This window comes from Anolis sagrei, chromosome 6 (assembly GCF_037176765.1).
Source record: "Anolis sagrei isolate rAnoSag1 chromosome 6, rAnoSag1.mat, whole genome shotgun sequence".
Lineage (NCBI taxonomy): Eukaryota > Metazoa > Chordata > Lepidosauria > Squamata > Dactyloidae > Anolis > Anolis sagrei.
The window spans coordinates 133,770,122-133,787,664 of NC_090026.1; the positions used below are offsets into that span (position 1 = coordinate 133,770,122).

The 17,543-nt window shown below is 48.9% G+C and overlaps 1 protein-coding gene across 1 annotated transcript; it reads right to left on the reverse strand.

Annotated features, from left to right (window-relative positions):
* Positions 1-882: 882 nt before the first annotated feature.
* CDK5 (cyclin dependent kinase 5) lies at positions 883-16,820 on the reverse strand. The gene is made up of 12 exons (XM_067470461.1): positions 16,665-16,820; positions 16,475-16,563; positions 16,260-16,327; positions 10,367-10,427; positions 9,989-10,045; positions 6,982-7,077; positions 6,776-6,850; positions 6,066-6,162; positions 5,841-5,910; positions 2,989-3,049; positions 1,348-1,428; positions 883-1,167 (listed from the first exon to the last, which is right to left on the reverse strand). The coding sequence occupies exons 1-12, from the start codon at positions 16,699-16,701 to the stop codon at positions 1,081-1,083; spliced, it is 879 nt and encodes a 292-aa protein (XP_067326562.1). The 5' UTR covers positions 16,702-16,820; the 3' UTR covers positions 883-1,080.
* Between the last annotated feature and the right edge of the window lie 723 nt (positions 16,821-17,543).

Here is a 17,543-nt window from a genome sequence, read left to right on the forward strand (position 1 = left end):
GTCAAATAGAGCATTGCTGCAGACCCCCCTTCCCATCCTCAGAGGAAGCCCCCCACCCAAATCCGGAAGATGACCCTGCTTGACCCAAGAAGGGCTCGATGCAAGATGCACAGGTGGGAGATGCGCTGGAAGCCCCCCAAGCAGCCGCTGGAAGCAGTCAAGGAAGGTGGTTTCACATTAGTTAGCCTTGGTTGGATGCTTCTGGGCCTCAGGACAATTATTTGACCCCCACCTGTCCCTGCAGACAGCCCCCCCAAGACCACTCTGAGGGAGGCGTCAGGTGACCCTTGTGACCCCAGGGCCAGCACTGGTTGGACACTTCTGAGCCTCAGGACAATAATTGCCCCCCCCCCTGTGTCCCTTGCCCTTCCCCCTTTCCTGCAAGACCATTCCCAGGGAAGCCTCAGGCGTGGACCCACTGGCGTCTGGGTCAGCCCACCTGCATGCACACCTGCCGGGCAATCGGTCTCTCTGTCCATTCTCCCGCTCTGGATCTGTGCATGAGCACATTGCTGCCTCCTGTAACCTCTCTCACCTCCTCCGCCCCCCATGTTCCATTAAAGGACCTTCTGTGATGCCATGTTGCCCTCCCACCAAAATGGGGAGCGGTGGGGGGGGGGGGCGCCGGGGAGGGTCATGTGTTTAGAGGGAGTTGCGACTAAGCCCCTTGGAAGGGGTGGGGCCTGTTGGTTGGGTGAATCCCCTCCCTCCCCCCTCCCACTTGAAGACCACCACCATCACAACAAGGAAGTCATGTGTACAGAGAGTCAGGATTGGACCCCTTGGAAGGGGTGGGGCTTGTGGGTTGAATCCCCTCCCCCCCAAGACCACCACCCACCATCACAACAAGGAAGGGCCCACCAGAGAGCAGAGGAAGAGGAGGAGGGGGGGGAGAAGTGCTTTATGGGAATCACAAATATTCACATCAGAGGCAGGACAACATCATCACCCCAAACCCTCCCGCTTCCTGGAGGAGAGAAAAGGGGTGCAGTGGGTCCCGAGAGGAGGGAGGGGCCGCACCAGCAGCCTCCCCCCTCCGCTGCATCCAAAAGGGGCTTCATTGGTGGGGAGGGGGTGCGCTCAGGGGGGGCAGAAGTCCGTGAAATAGGGGTGCTGCAGGGCGTCCTCCGCCGAGATCCGGTGCACCGGGTTGCACTTCAGCAGGTTCTGCAGAGCCAGAAAGGGGGGAAACGTTGGGGTGTGTGCGCAAAACCGGTCTCACAGAAGGAGACCCCAAAGGGAGATGGGGGATCCCCGTCTAGGCCTTGTTGGGGGACCCCTCCCCTGTCCAGGAGAACCCAAAAGGTGAACAGTGTCCCCGGGTGGGGCACGGAATGGGGCGCTGACCTGAAGGAGGTCCCGCCCGGTGGTGTTCAGCTTGGGCACCACGTTGACCAGGGACGTTGTTGCTGGGTACATGGGGTACGGCTGGGGAGGAAGAAGGATAATCATCATCATCATCATCATCATCATCGTATTGTCAAAGGCTTTCATGGCTGGAATAACTGGGTTGTTATTGCTAAAGTTGCTAAGGAATAGGTACAGGGGACTTGTACACAATATGATGATGATTGGCTTGTTGTAGGTTTTTCGGGCTATATGGCCATGCCTTAGAAGCATTCTCTCCTAACGTTTTGCCTGCATCTGTGGCAAGCATCCTCAGAGGTTGTGAGGTCTCTGAGAATGCTTGCCATAGATGCAAGTGAAACGTCAATATATGTCCTTCACTCAAAAAAATGATTTTGTTATTGGCCAACTTTCCCTCCCTCTTTCTCTCCTTCCTTCATCGTTGCTGAGATTTATAGTTCACGGCCAATCAAAGAGCATTCTGAACCCCACCAACGATGGAATTGAACCAAACTGGGCACACAGAACTCCCATGACCAACAGAAAATACTGGAAGGGTTTGGTGGGCAGTGTCCTTTGGTTTTGGAGTTGTAGTTCACCTACATCCAGAGATCACTGTGGACTCAAACAATGATGGATCTGGACCAAACTCTACAGGAAAACTCAGTATGCCCAAATGTGAACTCTGGTGGAGTTTGGGAAAAATAGAATCTTGACATTTGGGAGTTGTAGTTGCTGAGATTTATAGTTCACCTACAATTACAGAGCATTCTGAACCCCACCAATGATAGAATTGGGCCAAACCTCCCACACAGAACCTCCATGTGGGCCACAGCAACGTGTGGCAGGGGATGGCTAGTAATAATAATAATAATAATAATAGTGATTGGCACACTGGGTGCAGTGCCTAAAGACCTTGGCCTGCACTTAAAAACAATTGGCACTGACAAAATTACCACCTGTTAGCTGCAAAGGGCCACCCCACTGGGATTTGCACACATTATTTACTGATACGTCACACAGTCCTAGACACTTGGGAAGAGTCCGACGTGCGATCCAATACAGCAGCCAGCAGAGTGATCTTGTTTGCGGCAGACTCATCTTGTTGTGTATCAAATAATAATAATAATAATAATAATAATAATAGCGATTGGCACACTGGGTGCAGGTGCCTCAAGACCTTGGCCTGCACTTAAAAACAATTTGCGCTGACAAAATTACCACCTGTTAGCTGCAGAAGGCCACCCTACTGGGATCTGCACACATTATTCACTGATACGTCACACAGTCCTAGACACTTGGGAAGAGTCCGATGTGGGATCCAATACAAAAGCCAGGTTAGGGATCTTGTTTGCTGTGGACTCATCTTGTTTTGTATCAAATAATAATAACAATATCACATAAAAGTGATACGCAACCACTATCAACACAAATAAAATAAAATAAATAATAAAATAAATCAATTAAAATAAAATAAAGTAAAAGGCACAATTAAAAAACACTTTCCATCCATGGTTAAAACCAGCTGCCCCCAATACACAACTCAAGTGCCAAAGTGTCAGTCTAATATAGGATGTGCCTGTGTGCGTGCTCCCTGGCCCCAGAGCCCCCCTCTCCCCTTCCCCAAACAGAATGGCTCACCTTGTAATCGGGGAGTTTGGTCATTCCTGGCCACTGCTCCTCAGTCGGGGTCCCCAGCAGCGTGGCAGAGCGGTCAAGGACCTTTGCTGAGGAAGGGGTGTGTGTGCTTTTGCATCGCAAGGAAGCCCCCCACCCACCCAATGGACTGCTATTGCTGTGCCCGGTCCACATGCACCCTCCCTAGCCTACCCTATAATAACAATAATAATAAACTTTAGGTTCTTGTGGGTTTTTTCGGGCTATACGGCCATGTTGATACATAACAAGAAGGAGGGAAAGAGGGAGGGAAGGAAAGAAGGAAAGAGAGAAGGAAGGAAAAAAGGAGAAGGAGGGAAAGAGGTAGAGAAGGAAGGAATGAGAGAAGAAAAGAAAAATGAAGGAAAGAGAGCAAAAGAAGGAGATAAAGAGGGAGGGAAGGAAAGAAGGAAAGAGAGAAGGAAGGATGGAAGCAAAAAGCGAAGGAAGGAAGAAAAGAGGTAGAGGAGGAAGAAAGAAAAAGAGAAGGAAAAAAAAGGAGAAGGGCAAGAGGTAGAGAAGGTAGGAACGAGAGAAGGAAAGAAAAAGGAAGGAAGGAAAGAGTGAGCGAAGGAAGGAGGGAAAGAGAAGGAAGGGTGGAAGCAAAAAGCGAAGGAAGGAAGAAAAGAGGTAGAGGAGGAAGAAAGAAAAAGAGAAGGAAAAAAAAGGAGAAGGGCAAGAGGTAGAGAAGGTAGGAACGAGAGAAGGAAAGAAAAAGGAAGGAAGGAAAGAGTGAGCGAAGGAAGGAGGGAAAGAGAAGGAAGGATGGAAGCAAAAAGCGAAGGAAGGAAGAAAAGAGGTAGAGGAGGAAGAAAGAAAAAGAGAAGGAAAAAAAGGAGAAGGGCAAGAGGTAGAGAAGGTAGGAACGAGAGAAGGAAAGAAAAAGGAAGGAAGGAAAGAGTGAGCGAAGGAAGGAGGGAAAGAGAAGGAAGGATGGAAGCAAAAAGCGAAGGAAGGAAGAAAAGAGGTAGAGGAGGAAGAAAGAAAAAGAGAAGGAAAAAAAGGAGAAGGGCAAGAGGTAGAGAAGGTAGGAACGAGAGAAGGAAAGAAAAAGGAAGGAAGGAAAGAGTGAGCGAAGGAAGGAGGGAAAGAGAAGGAAGGATGGAAGCAAAAAGCGAAGGAAGGAAGAAAAGAGGTAGAGGAGGAAGAAAGAAAAAGAGAAGGAAAAAAAAGGAGAAGGGCAAGAGGTAGAGAAGGTAGGAACGAGAGAAGGAAAAATGCCTCTAGAACATGGCCATATAGCCCGAAAAAACCCACAAGAACCTAGTGATTCCAGCCATGAAAGCCTTCGACAATACATAATAAACTTTATTTGTATCCCGCCCCCATCTCCCTGAAGGACTCGGGGCGGCTTACAAAGCCCCCCCCCCCCCAAGGTGCACAGAGAACATACAGCCAGTAAAAATGGTACATAAGTGTAAACGGCCACATAAAATTATAACAACCAATCCTGAAACATATAGAACATCAAATAAAATATTACATTAAAAATATTAAATTAAAAAAATATCTATATCTATATAAATAAAAATGTAATGTTCGATTGCGGGATTAACATAACTCAAAAACTACTGGACGAACTGACACTAAATTTGGACACTCCACCCCTAACAGACCAACGAGTGACCATCAAAGAACAGCGGAAAGGACTTAAAAACCCCAAAGCTAAATGACAAAAAGCTAAATGATGATACAGAAAAAAGGGAAGGAAGGAAGGGGAGAGAGAGAAAGAAAGAAAGAAAGAAAGAAAGAAAGAAAGGGGGAAAGAAAGAAGCAAACAGGGAAGGAAGGAAGGAAGGAAGGAAGGAAGAGAAGGAAAAGAGAAGGAGGGAAAGAGGTAGAGAAGGAAGGAGCGAGAGGAGGAAAGAAAAATGAAGGAAAGAGAGAGCAAAAGAAGGAAAGAGAGAGGGAAGGAAATAGAGAAGGATGTAAGCAAAAAGTGAAAGAAGGAAGGAAAGAGGTAGAGGAGAAAGAAAGAGAAATAGAAGGAAAAAAGGAGAAGGAGGGAAAGAGGTAGAGAAGGAAGGAGCGAGAGGAGGAAAGAAAAATGAAGGAAAGAGAGAGCAAGAGAAGGAAAGAGAGAGGGAAGGAAAGAGAGAAGGAAGGATGGAAGCAAAAAGTGAAAGAAGGAAGGAAAGAGGTAGAGGAGAAAGAAAGAGAAATAGAAGGAAAAAAGGAGAAGGAGGGAAAGAGGTAGAGAAGGAAGGAGCGAGAGAAGGAAAGAAAAATGAAGGAAAGAGAGAGCAAGAGAAGGAAAGAGAGAGGGAAGGAAAGAGAGAAGGAAGGATGGAAGCAAAAAGTGAAAGAAGGAAGGAAAGAGGTAGAGGAGAAAGAAAGAGAAATAGAAGGAAAAAAGGAGAAGGAGGGAAAGAGGTAGAGAAGGAAGGAGCGAGAGAAGGAAAGAAAAATGAAGGAAAGAGAGAGCAAGAGAAGGAAAGAGAGAGGGAAGGAAAGAGAGAAGGAAGGATGGAAGCAAAAAGTGAAAGAAGGAAGGAAAGAGGTAGAGGAGAAAGAAAGAGAAAGAGAAGGAGGGAAAGAGGTAGAGAAGGAAGGAGCGAGAGAAAGAGGGAGGGAAGGAGAGAAGGAAGGAAGGCAAGAAGGAAAGAAGAAAAGGGAAGGAAGCAAGGAAAGAAAGAGGAAGCGAAGGAAGGAGAGAAAGAGGGAGGGAAAGTTGGCCACAGCAATGCTAGTTTGTGGGATGAACATAACTCAAGAACCACTGGACGAATTGACATGAAAATTGGACACAAGACACCTTTCAGGCCGATGAGTGACCATCACTCCTGAGCCCCCCCCCCTTTCCCCTCCCCCCCCCTCCAGCCCAAAGGCAAGGATATCGGAAGATGCGCTTCAGCTGGTCGTCCACATCGTTGCCTGGAAAGAGGGGCCGCCCTGCATTCGCCAGCTCTGCAAAGAGGTGAAATGGGGGTCCTCAGCACTCGGAGTCCAAAGTGGCACCCACCCCCACTGACAGGGGTCAGGGTCATAGCATCGCTGGACCCTAGGGAAGAGAGAGCCCAGCCCTTTCCTCCTTTCTGCCAGGCAAGAAAAGCAACGGTTACCTGCGAAGATGCACCCGGCTGACCACATGTCTATGGAGGTGGAGTAGAGCTTGGCCCCAAAGAGGACGTCCGGCGGGCGGTACCAGAGGGTCACCACCTGGGTGGGGGGGGGGGGGAGGGAGGAAAGGAGGGAGGGCAGCAGGGACAGGCCTAGCTGGAGAACCCCCTCCCCATGGGTGTCTGTGGGGCCACCGAGACAGCTATGGAAAGCTGGCCCCACTCAGCCACAGAGTGACCCCTCTGCGGCCTAAGAGGCTTGGGCGCTTGTGATGCCCTTCCAGGGAAGGGTCAGGAGTGGTGTGAGAAACCGCGAGTCACTTCTGGTGTGAGAGAATTGGCTGTCTGCAAGGACTTGGCCCAGATGTGTTACCATCCTATAAGAGGTTTCTTTCATGTCCCCGTATAAGAAGCTGGGGCTGACAGATGGGAGCTCACCCCACTCGCTAAATTCGAACTACCGACCTTTCGGTCAGCAGTCCTGCCAGCACAAGGGTTTAACCCATTGCACCACTGGAGGATCCTTCAAGGGCAGCTCATCTGCACATGCATGCCCACCCACTCTGCACAGGACAGAAGGGGGAGCCCCTTCCCACGGACACACCCTGAGTCCTGCCCCTCCACCAAGACCACTCCCCTCGGTCCTCCTTCTGGGCCACTTCCTTGAGGTCTCCCTCAGCACAGCCTTCCCCCGAATGACCGGCTCCACTCACCTCGGCCGAGTAGCACCGGACGGGGATGCCGAAGGCTCTGGCCAGGCCAAAGTCCGCCAGCTTCAGCTCCCCATTCTGCAAGCAAAGGTGGTTGTTGCCCTTCGGCTGAGACCCCCACAGCCCTGGTGGGATGTCCACCCCCCCCCCCCCCATTTTGGTGCTCAATCCCACCGCAGAGAGGCCCCACTCTGCAGCCTGGGACTTACCCGATTGATGAGCAGGTTCTGGGGCTTGAGGTCCCGGTGCAGGACGTTGCGGCTGTGGCAGAAGGCCAGTCCCTTGAGCAGTTGGTACATGAAGGACTGCAAAGGGAAGGCGAGAGGGAGAGAGAGGGGGGCTGCTGTGCTCTGCTGTGGCCAAGAGACCCCCTCCCCACCCCATTTGTGTAATTGGGAGCTCAGCAGGGCCGAGCCTGGATGGCATTCAGACAGGCAGGGGCTCCAGGAGACTGGGAAGGAGAGGAGGCCACACCCAGGGAGTCCAATAATAATAATAATAACAACAACAATAATAATATTCTAGTTATAGTTATTAATAATTATATTATTATTATTATTATTATTATTATTATTATTAACTTTATTTGTACCCCACTAGCATCTCCCGAAGGACTCGATGCGGCTTACACAGGCCGAGGCCTCAACACAACAATATAACAATACAACAACTAAGGCAAATTAAAACAATTGAAGCAATATAAACAACAAACAATAAACAATACACTAAGACACAATAAAACTGGGCCGGGCCAGAGTAATGGGTACAGGATTAAAAGTGCTGATGTGACAGGTGGTATCTAAGGCATTCTAGGGCAAGTGCAGTGTGCGGTGTGTGGCAATCTTAGTTCTAGTAAAGTGCATCTGGGACTTGGTATTGGAGATTTCCTAATCTGGGAAGGCACATCGGAACAGCCAGGTCTTCAGATTCTTTCTAAAGACTGCCAATGTAGGGGCCTTTGGGGAGGGTGTTCCAGAGTCGGGGGGCCACCACAGAAAAGGCCTTGTCTCGCGTCCCCACCAAGCGCACTTCGGACGCAGGTGGGATCACGAGCAGGGCCTCTCCAGATGACCAAAGTGAATGCGTGGGTTCGTAGATGGAGATGCGGTCACGCAGGTAGGCAGGTCCCAAACCGTTCAGGGTTTTGTAGGTGAGTACCTGCACCTTAAATTGGGCTCGGAAAATAAACGGCAGCCAGTGGAGCTCCTTGAACAGGAGGGTTGACCTCTCTCTGTAATGAGCCCTAGTTAACATCCTGGCCGCTGCCCGTTGGACCAGTTGGAACTTCCGAGCCGTTTTTAAGGGCAGCCCCACGTAGAGCGCATTGCAGTAGTCCAATCTGGAGGTGACCAAGGCATGGACCACCCCGGCCAGATCCACCTTCGCGAGGTACAGTCGCAGCTGGTGCACGCCTCAATTGTGCAAAAGCCCTCACAGACACCGCTGACGCCTGAGCCTCAAGCGTGAGTGATGAGTCCAGGAGGACTCCCAAACTGCGGACCTGTGGCTTCAGGGGGAGTGTAACCCCGTCCAACACAGGTTGCCACCCTATACCCCGATCCGGTTTACGATCGACCAGGAGGGCCTCTGTCTTGTCGGGATTGATCTTCAGCTTGTTCCTCCTCATCCAGATCGACACAGCGGCCAGGCACTCGTCCAGCACCCGAGAGGCTTCCTTGGAATTAGGTGGGAAAGAGTAGTAGAGTTGGGTGTCATCTGCGTAGAGGTGGCACCCAACTCCAAAACTCCGGATGACCTCTCCCAGCACAGTGTAATAATAAATAAATTGGATCCGACGTGTGATCCAATTCAACAGCCAGCAGAGTGGCCTTGCTTGCTGTGGACTCATCTTGTGGTGTTTCAAATAGTAATAATTAATTTATATCCTCCCCCCCTTTTCTCTCTCCCCCCGGAGGGACTCAGGGTGGATTCCAAACATAAAAGGCAAACATTCGATGCCCGATCACAACAACAGTACACCCATAGTAACGACATTTGGCAACCCGACATCTTAAAAACAATTTCCGATTTCTCAACTAAAATTAAATTTAAAAAAAGAGCAACCTGTCATAGACAGAACATCAAACACCGAACAGAAGCATCAATTGCTGCCCCACATCAGCCCAGGCCCCTCTGCCCAGACCCCCACCAGCCCAGGAAAGCGGTCAGAGGGCAACGGCAAAGCCAATGACAGAGGTCCTACTGGTCAGTCGTAAGGCCGAACAGGGTATAGGGTTACAGCCTGTGTTAGACGGGGTTCCACTCCCCCTGAAGACGCAGGTTCGCAGTTTGGGAGTGATCCTGGACTCATCGCTGAGCCTGGAACCCCAGGTCTCAGCGGTGGCCGGGAGAGCTTTTGCACAATTAAAACTTGTGCGCCAGCTGCGCCCGTTCCTTGGGAAGTCTGATCTGGCCACAGTGGTCCACGCTCTTGTCACATCCCGGTTGGATTACTGCAACGCACTCTACATGGGGTTGCCTTTGAAGACTGCTCGGAAACTCCAACTAGTCCAGCGAGAAGCAGCCAGATTGCTCACCGGAGCAGCGTACAGGGAGCACACCACCCCCCTGTTGCGTCAGCTCCACTGGCTGCCGATCCAATTCCGAGCACAATTCAAGGTGCTGGTTTTGACCTACAAAACCCTATACGGTTCCAGCCCAGTGTATTTGTCCGAACAGATCTCCCTCTACATCTCACCTCGAAGCTTAAGATCTTCTGGGGAGGCCCTGCTCTCGACCCCGCCACTCTCACAAGTGAGGCTGGCGGGGACGAGGAGCAGGGCCTTCTCAGTGGTGGCCCCTCACCTGTGGAACTCACTCCCCGAGGAGATCAGATCGGCAACTTCCCTCCTAGCGTTTAGGAAAAAACTGAAGACCTGGTTGTGGGACCAAGCCTTTGGTCATCCTGACAACTAATTTAAGGACCTGACAATAGACGAGAACAAATGGAATGGAATGGATATATGGACTCTGTTATATGGACTCTGACATGAGATCGTCTTATTATTTTATTATGTATTGATGTTTTAATTTGAATGTTGAATTGTTGTATTTTGTATTGTTTATTGTGTGACTTAGGCATCTAATTGTGCTTTCCCTGTAAGCCGCCCTGAGTCCCCCTCGGGGTGAGAAGGGCGGGGTATAAGTAAGCGAAATAAATAAATAAATAAATAAATAAATAAATAAATGAGGCATTCCCCAAACACACACACCTACCTTGACGATTTCAGGGTCCAGGTCCCCATTGCAGCTGTCGAAGTATTTCTTCAGGTCCTGGAAGGAGGAAAAGGGGGAGAGCAGAGAGCGCAAGGGAGGGGGTTGGGCAGCTCCAATGCTTCCTCCCTGTTTGAGAGGAAAAAAGGGGGACCACCCCCTAACGAGACCCTTCTTGCAACGGGCCCAGCATGCACCCTGTACCACTGGTCCATACCTCTCTTCCAATGGTGGTGGTAGGTAGGCAGGTGAGTGGGCTGAAGGCCTTGCCCTGCCCCAAAGAGAGGGCTCCACGCCTCCTGCTCCTCTCCTGCATTCTAGAGGAAGCGGGCATGGCTGCACACGCGCACACACACACACACACACACACACCCCTCTTACCTGGTCGCAGAACTCAAAGACCAGTGTGAGCTTCTTGTCGCTGTGGAGGACGTCATGCAGCCTGGGGGAAGGAGGGAAGGAGGAAGGAAGGAATGGGTCAGCGTCAGAAGCTGTTAGGTATAGGTAGAGGATGGATGGATAGATAGATAGCTAGATTAGATAGATAGCTGATATAGGTCGGTGGATAGATGGATTGATGGATGGATAGGGAGAGAGAGAGAGATGATAGAGGTATAGGATGGATAGATAATATATGGGTAGGCAGGTGAATAGATAGAGAGATAGCTATTAGGTATAGATAGAAGATGGATAAATTGATAGATAGCTAGATAAGATTTATTTATTTATTTATTTATTACTGCGCTTGTATACCACCGTTTCTCAGCCTAAATTGGCGACTCAACGCGGTTTACAACTCCACAACAATCAACAATAGATGATAGATAGATAGAAAGATAGATAGTAGATATAGGTGTGTGGATAGATGGATAGATGAATGGATGGATAGGTGGAAAGAGAGAGAGAGATGATATAGGTATAGGTATAGGATGGATGGATAGATAGATAGATAGATAGATAGCTATTAGGTATAGATAGAGGATAAATAAATTGATAGATAGCTAGATAGATAGCTGATATATGTGTGGATAGATGGATGGATAGATAGGTGGAGAGAGAGAGATAACAGAGGTATAGGATGGATAGATGATAGATGGATAGACAGGTGAATAGATAGATAGATAGATAGATAGATAGATAGATAGATAGATAGCTAGCTAGCTATTAGGTATAGATAGAGGATGGATAAATTGATATCTAGCTAGCAAGATAGATAGATAGATAGATAGATAGATAGATAGAGAGATAACTATTAGGTATAGATAGATGGATAAATTGATAGATAGCTAGATAAGATAGATGATAGATAGAAAGACAGATAGTAGATATAGGTGTGTGGATAGATAGATGGATAGATGAATGGATGGATAGGTGGAAAGAGAGAGAGAGATGATATAGGTATAGGATGGATGGATGGATGGATGGATAGATAGATAGATAGATAGATAGTAGATATAGGTGTGTGGATAGATGAATGGATGGATAGGTGGAGAGAGAGATGGTATAGGTATAGGTATAGTATGGACAGAAGATTGGTAAATTGTATTGTGTTTTTGAGGCTTCGGCCTGTGTAAGCCGCATCGAGTCCTGCGGGAGATGCTAGCGGGGTACAAATAAAGTTAATAATAATAATAATAATAATAATAATAGAGAGCTAGATAAGATAGATAGCTGATATAGGTCAGTGGATAGATAGATGGATGGATGGATGGTTAGGTGGAGAGATGGGGAAGGGGGGTATAGGTACAGGATGGATGCTGCAGTTCAAAACCTAGTAGTTCGAAAACATGGAAATGTGAGTAGATGAATAGGTGGGAAAGTAAGGGCGCTCCATGAAGTCATGCTGGCCACATGACCTTGGAGGTGTCTATGGGCAATGCCGGCTCTTCGGCTTAGAAATGGAGATGAGCACCAGAGTCCCAGAGTCAGACACAACTGGACTTAATGTCAGGGGAAAACCTTTACCTATAGGATGGATGGATGTATAGATGGTATATGAGTAGGCAGATAGGTGGGTGGGTAGATGATAGATTGATAGGGCCTGAATAGGGCCTGTGAGGAATGCTGGGAGTTGGAGTCCAAAACCCCTGAAGGTGTGCCTGTAGCTTAGTAGCTGTCAATGTGAGGTAACCCTCAGTGGGAGAAAGGTCTCAGTCTGTGAGGAGGATCCAGTCAGGGATCCAGTCAGAACCGGCACGTGGATTGACCATACAGGTGTGCCTGTAGCTCTCAGTCTGAGGTAAATCTGAGTGGGAGAAAGGTCTCAGTCTGTGAGAAGGCCTCACAGTGTGAGATAGGCCTTATGGGGTTGGACTGGATGGCCCACCAGGTCTCTTCCAACTCTAGGATTCTATACAAAGCTGCAGTACTGTAGCTTAGTAGCTGTCGGTCTGTGGTAAACCTCAGTGAGAGAATGGACTCAGTCTGTGAGGAGGCCTCACATCATGGGGTTGGACTGGATGGCCCTCCAGGTCTCTTCCAACTCAGTTCTATATAAGCAGGTGTGCCTGTAGCTTAGTAGTTCTCAGTCTGAGGCAAACCTCAGTGGGAGAAAGGTCTCAGTCTGTGAGAAGGCCTCACAGTGTGAGAAAGGCATTATGGGGTTGAGGGGGGAAAGGAAAGGGCGTGAAGCTGCGAGGAATGCTGGGAGTTTGAGTCCAAAACCCCTGAAGGTGTGCCTGTAGCTTAGTAGCTGCCAATCTGAGGTAAACCTCAGTGGGAGAAAGGTCTCAGCCTGTGAGGAGGCCTCACAGTGTGAAGAAGGCATTATGGGGTTGAGGGGAAAAAGGAAAGGCCGTGAAGCTGTGAGGAATGCTGGGAGTTGGAGTCCCAAACCCCTGAAGGTGTGCCTGTAGCTTAGTAGCTGTCAATCTGAGGTAAACCTCAGTGGGAGAAAGGTCTCAGTCTGTGAGGAGGCCTCACAGGGGGAAAGGAAAGGGCGTGAAGCTGCGAGGAATGCTGGGGGTTGGAGTCCCAAACCCCTGAAGGTGTGCCTGTAGCTTAGTAGCTGCCAGTCTGAGGTAAACCTCAGTGGGAGAAAGTCTGTCAGGAGGCCTCACAGGGGGAAAGGAAAGGGTGTGAAGCTGCGAAGAATGCTGGGACTTGGAGCCCAAAACCCCCAAAGGTGTGCCTGTAGCTTAGTAGCTGCCAGTCTGAGGTAAACCTCAGTGGGAGAAAGGTCTCAGTCTGTGAGGAGGCCTCACAGTGTGAGGAAGGCATTATGGGGTTGAGGGGGAAAAGGAAAGGGCGTGAAGCTGCGAGGAATGCTGGGAGTTGGAGTCCCAAACCCCTGAAGGTTTGCCTGTAGCTTAGTAGCTGTCAATCTGAGGTAAACCTCCGTGGGAGAAAGGTCTCAGTCTGTGAGGAGGCCTCACAGTGTGAGGAAGGCATTATGGGGTTGAGGGGGAAAAGGAAAGGGCGTGAAGCTGCGAGGAATGCTGGGAGTTGGAGTCCCAAACCCCTGAAGATGTGCCTGTAGCTTAGTAGCTGTCAATCTGAGGTAAACCTCAGTGGGAGAAAGCTCTCAGTCTGTGAGGAGGCCTCACAGTGTGACACAGGCATTGTGGGGTGGAGGGGGAAAAGGAAAGGGCGTGAAGCTGCGATGAATGCTGGGAGTTGGAGTGCAAACCCCTGAAGGTGTACCTGTAGCTTAGTAGCTGTCAATCTGAGGTAAACCTCAGTGGGAGAAAGGTCTCAGTCTGTGAGGAGGCCTCATAGTGTGAGGAAGGCATTATGGATTTGAGGGGGAAAAAGAAAGGGCGTGAAGCTGCGAGGAATGCTGGGGGTTGGAGTCCCAAACCCCTGAAGGTGTGCCTGTAGCTTAGTAGCTGTCAATCTGAGGTAAACCTCAGTGGGAGAAAGGTCTCAGTCTGTGAGGAGGCCTCTCAGTGTGAGGAAGGCATTATGGGGTTGAGGGGGGAAAGGAAAGGGCGTGAAGCTGCGAGGAATGCTGGGAGTTGGAGTCCCAAACCCCTGAAGGAGTGCCTGTAGCTTAGTAGCTGTCAGTCTGAGGTAAACCTCAGTGGGAGAAAGGTCTCAGTCTGTCAGGAGGCCTCACAGGGGGGAAAGGAAAGAGTGTGAAGCTGCGAGGAATCCTGGGAGTTGGAGTCCCAAACCCCTGAAGGTGTGCCTGTAGCTTAGTAGGTGCCAGTCTGAGGTAAACCTCAGTGGGAGAAAGGACTCAGTCTGTGAGGAGGCCTCACAATGTGAGGAAGGCCTTATGGGGTTGAGGGGGGAAAGGAAAGGCCGTGAAGCTGCGACTGTAGCTTAGTAACTGTCAATCTGAGGTAAACCTCAGTGGGAGAAAGGTTTCAGTCTGTGAGGAGGCCTCACAGTGTGAGGAAGGCATTATCGGGTTGAGGGGGGAAAGGAAAGGGCGTGAAGCTGCGAGGAATGCTGGGAGTTGGAGTCCAAAACCCCTGAAGGTGTGCCTGTAGCTTAGTAGCTGTCAATCTGAGGTAAACCTCAGTGGGAGAAAGGTCTCAGTCTGTGAGGAGGCCTCATAGTGTGAGGAAGGCATTATGGATTTGAGGGGGAAAAAGAAAGGGTGTGAAGCTGCAAGGAATGCTGGGGGTTGGAGTCCCAAACCCCTGAAGGTGTGCCTGTAGCTTAGTAGCTGTCAATCTGAGGTAAACCTCAGTGGGAGAAAGGTCTCAGTCTGTGAGGAGGCCTCTCAGTGTGAGGAAGGCATTGTGGGGTTGAGGGGGGAAAGGAAAGGGCGTGAAGCTGCGAGGAATGCTGGGAGTTGGAGTCCCAAACCCCTGAAGATGTGCCTGTAGCTTAGTAGCTGTCAATCTGAGGTAAACCTCAGTGGGAGAAAGCTCTCAGTCTGTGAGGAGGCCTCTCAGTGTGAGGAAGGCATTATGGGGTTGAGGGGGAAAAGGAAAGGGCGTGAAGCTGCGAGGAATGCTGGGAGTTGGAGTCCCAAACCCCTGAAGATGTGCCTGTAGCTTAGTAGCTGTCAATCTGAGGTAAACCTCAGTGGGAGAAAGCTCTCAGTCTGTGAGGAGGCCTCACAGTGTGACACAGGCATTGTGGGGTGGAGGGGGAAAAGGAAAGGGCGTGAAGCTGCGATGAATGCTGGGAGTTGGAGTGCAAACCCCTGAAGGTGTACCTGTAGCTTAGTAGCTGTCAATCTGAGGTAAACCTCAGTGGGAGAAAGGTCTCAGTCTGTGAGGAGGCCTCATAGTGTGAGGAAGGCATTATGGATTTGAGGGGGAAAAAGAAAGGGCGTGAAGCTGCGAGGAATGCTGGGGGTTGGAGTCCCAAACCCCTGAAGGTGTGCCTGTAGCTTAGTAGCTGTCAATCTGAGGTAAACCTCAGTGGGAGAAAGGTCTCAGTCTGTGAGGAGGCCTCTCAGTGTGAGGAAGGCATTATGGGGTTGAGGGGGGAAAGGAAAGGGCGTGAAGCTGCGAGGAATGCTGGGAGTTGGAGTCCCAAACCCCTGAAGGAGTGCCTGTAGCTTAGTAGCTGTCAGTCTGAGGTAAACCTCAGTGGGAGAAAGGTCTCAGTCTGTCAGGAGGCCTCACAGGGGGGAAAGGAAAGAGTGTGAAGCTGCGAGGAATCCTGGGAGTTGGAGTCCCAAACCCCTGAAGGTGTGCCTGTAGCTTAGTAGGTGCCAGTCTGAGGTAAACCTCAGTGGGAGAAAGGACTCAGTCTGTGAGGAGGCCTCACAATGTGAGGAAGGCCTTATGGGGTTGAGGGGGGAAAGGAAAGGCCGTGAAGCTGCGACTGTAGCTTAGTAACTGTCAATCTGAGGTAAACCTCAGTGGGAGAAAGGTTTCAGTCTGTGAGGAGGCCTCACAGTGTGAGGAAGGCATTATCGGGTTGAGGGGGGAAAGGAAAGGGCGTGAAGCTGCGAGGAATGCTGGGAGTTGGAGTCCAAAACCCCTGAAGGTGTGCCTGTAGCTTAGTAGCTGTCAATCTGAGGTAAACCTCAGTGGGAGAAAGGTCTCAGTCTGTGAGGAGGCCTCATAGTGTGAGGAAGGCATTATGGATTTGAGGGGGAAAAAGAAAGGGTGTGAAGCTGCAAGGAATGCTGGGGGTTGGAGTCCCAAACCCCTGAAGGTGTGCCTGTAGCTTAGTAGCTGTCAATCTGAGGTAAACCTCAGTGGGAGAAAGGTCTCAGTCTGTGAGGAGGCCTCTCAGTGTGAGGAAGGCATTGTGGGGTTGAGGGGGGAAAGGAAAGGGCGTGAAGCTGCGAGGAATGCTGGGAGTTGGAGTCCCAAACCCCCGAGGGGCCAGGGAACCAATCAGGAGGCGAGCTGGGACCCACCTGACGATGTTCTTGTGCTTGAGTTCCTTCAGGAGGCAGATCTCCCTCAAGGCCGAGCTGGGCACCCCCTGCAGGGCGAGGGAGGAAGCACAGCCTGGGTCCTTCTGCGCATGCTCCCCGCGCATCGCCTCCCTGGGGACTGCGTTAAAAGGGCAAGGGAAGGCGGAGGGGGGCCCACCGCTAGCCCACCCACCCCAACTAGCCCACCCACCCACCTCGTCGTCGTCGTCCAGGCGGACCCGCTTCAGGGCCACGATCTCGTGGGTCTCGCGGTTCTTGGCCTTGAAGACGGTCCCGTAGGTGCCTTAAAAGGGGGAGGGGGACACAGGGGGGGGGGTCAAAGAACGCCCCCTCCTCTCCCCTTCTGCAGATGCAAAGAGGGACCCCCACCCACTCCAAACAAACCTTCCCCGATCTTCTCCAGCTTCTCATATTTCTGCATCTTCTCCCTCTCTCTGTCTCTCTCTGTCTGTGTTCTGCAACCGGGTGGAGACTACAACTCCCAGCATGCCTTGAATGGCTGCAAAAAGGGGCGGAGACTACACCTCCCGGCAGCCCCTGCGCCACAAGGCCTGCTGCAGAGGGCTTATCGGGATGCCCCGCCTCCTCCTCTTGGCCCCGCCTCTCTCCCTAACCCTAATATTATTTAATAGGGAGGGAGGAGGCGTGGCCATTATTAATATTATTACTAATATTATTAATATTATTAATAATATTAAATAATATTAAATAATATTATTTAATAACAAAATAACAAATAAGAATAAAATAATAAATGTAATAAAAATAAAATAATAACTTTAATAAAATAATAAAATGTAATAATAATAATAATTTATTATTAGTATTACATTTTATTATTTTATTTTATTAATATTATTTTATTATTAATATATTTTATTTTTATTATATTATTATTATTTTATTACATTCATTATTTTATTATATTATTATTATTATATTATATTTTTATTATATTATTATTATTTTATTACATTCATCATTTTATTTTATTATTATTATTATTACTTTATTATTATTATTATATTTTATTTTTATAATTATATTATTTTATTACATTTATTATTTTATTTTTATATTATTATTATTATTATTATGTTTTATTATTATTATATTATTATTTTATTACATTTATTATTATTTTTTATTATTATTTTATTATATTATTATTTTATTGCATTTATTATTTTTATTATTTTGTTATTTTTATATTTTATTATTATTATATTATTATTTTATTACATTCATCATTTTAATGTATTT

Excerpts from the sequence above, each read along its gene's own strand:
- CDK5 (XM_067470461.1), bottom strand. The coding sequence starts at position 16,701 with ATGCAGAAATATGAGAAGCTGGAGAAGATCGGGGAAG. Across the intron at positions 6,851-6,981 it reads AGAACCTGCTCATCAATCGG|AATGGGGAGCTGAAGCTGGC; the intron begins GTAAGTCCCAGG and ends CTTTGCTTGCAG. Across the intron at positions 6,163-6,775 it reads TCCGGTGCTACTCGGCCGAG|GTGGTGACCCTCTGGTACCG; the intron begins GTGAGTGGAGCC and ends CCCCCCACCCAG.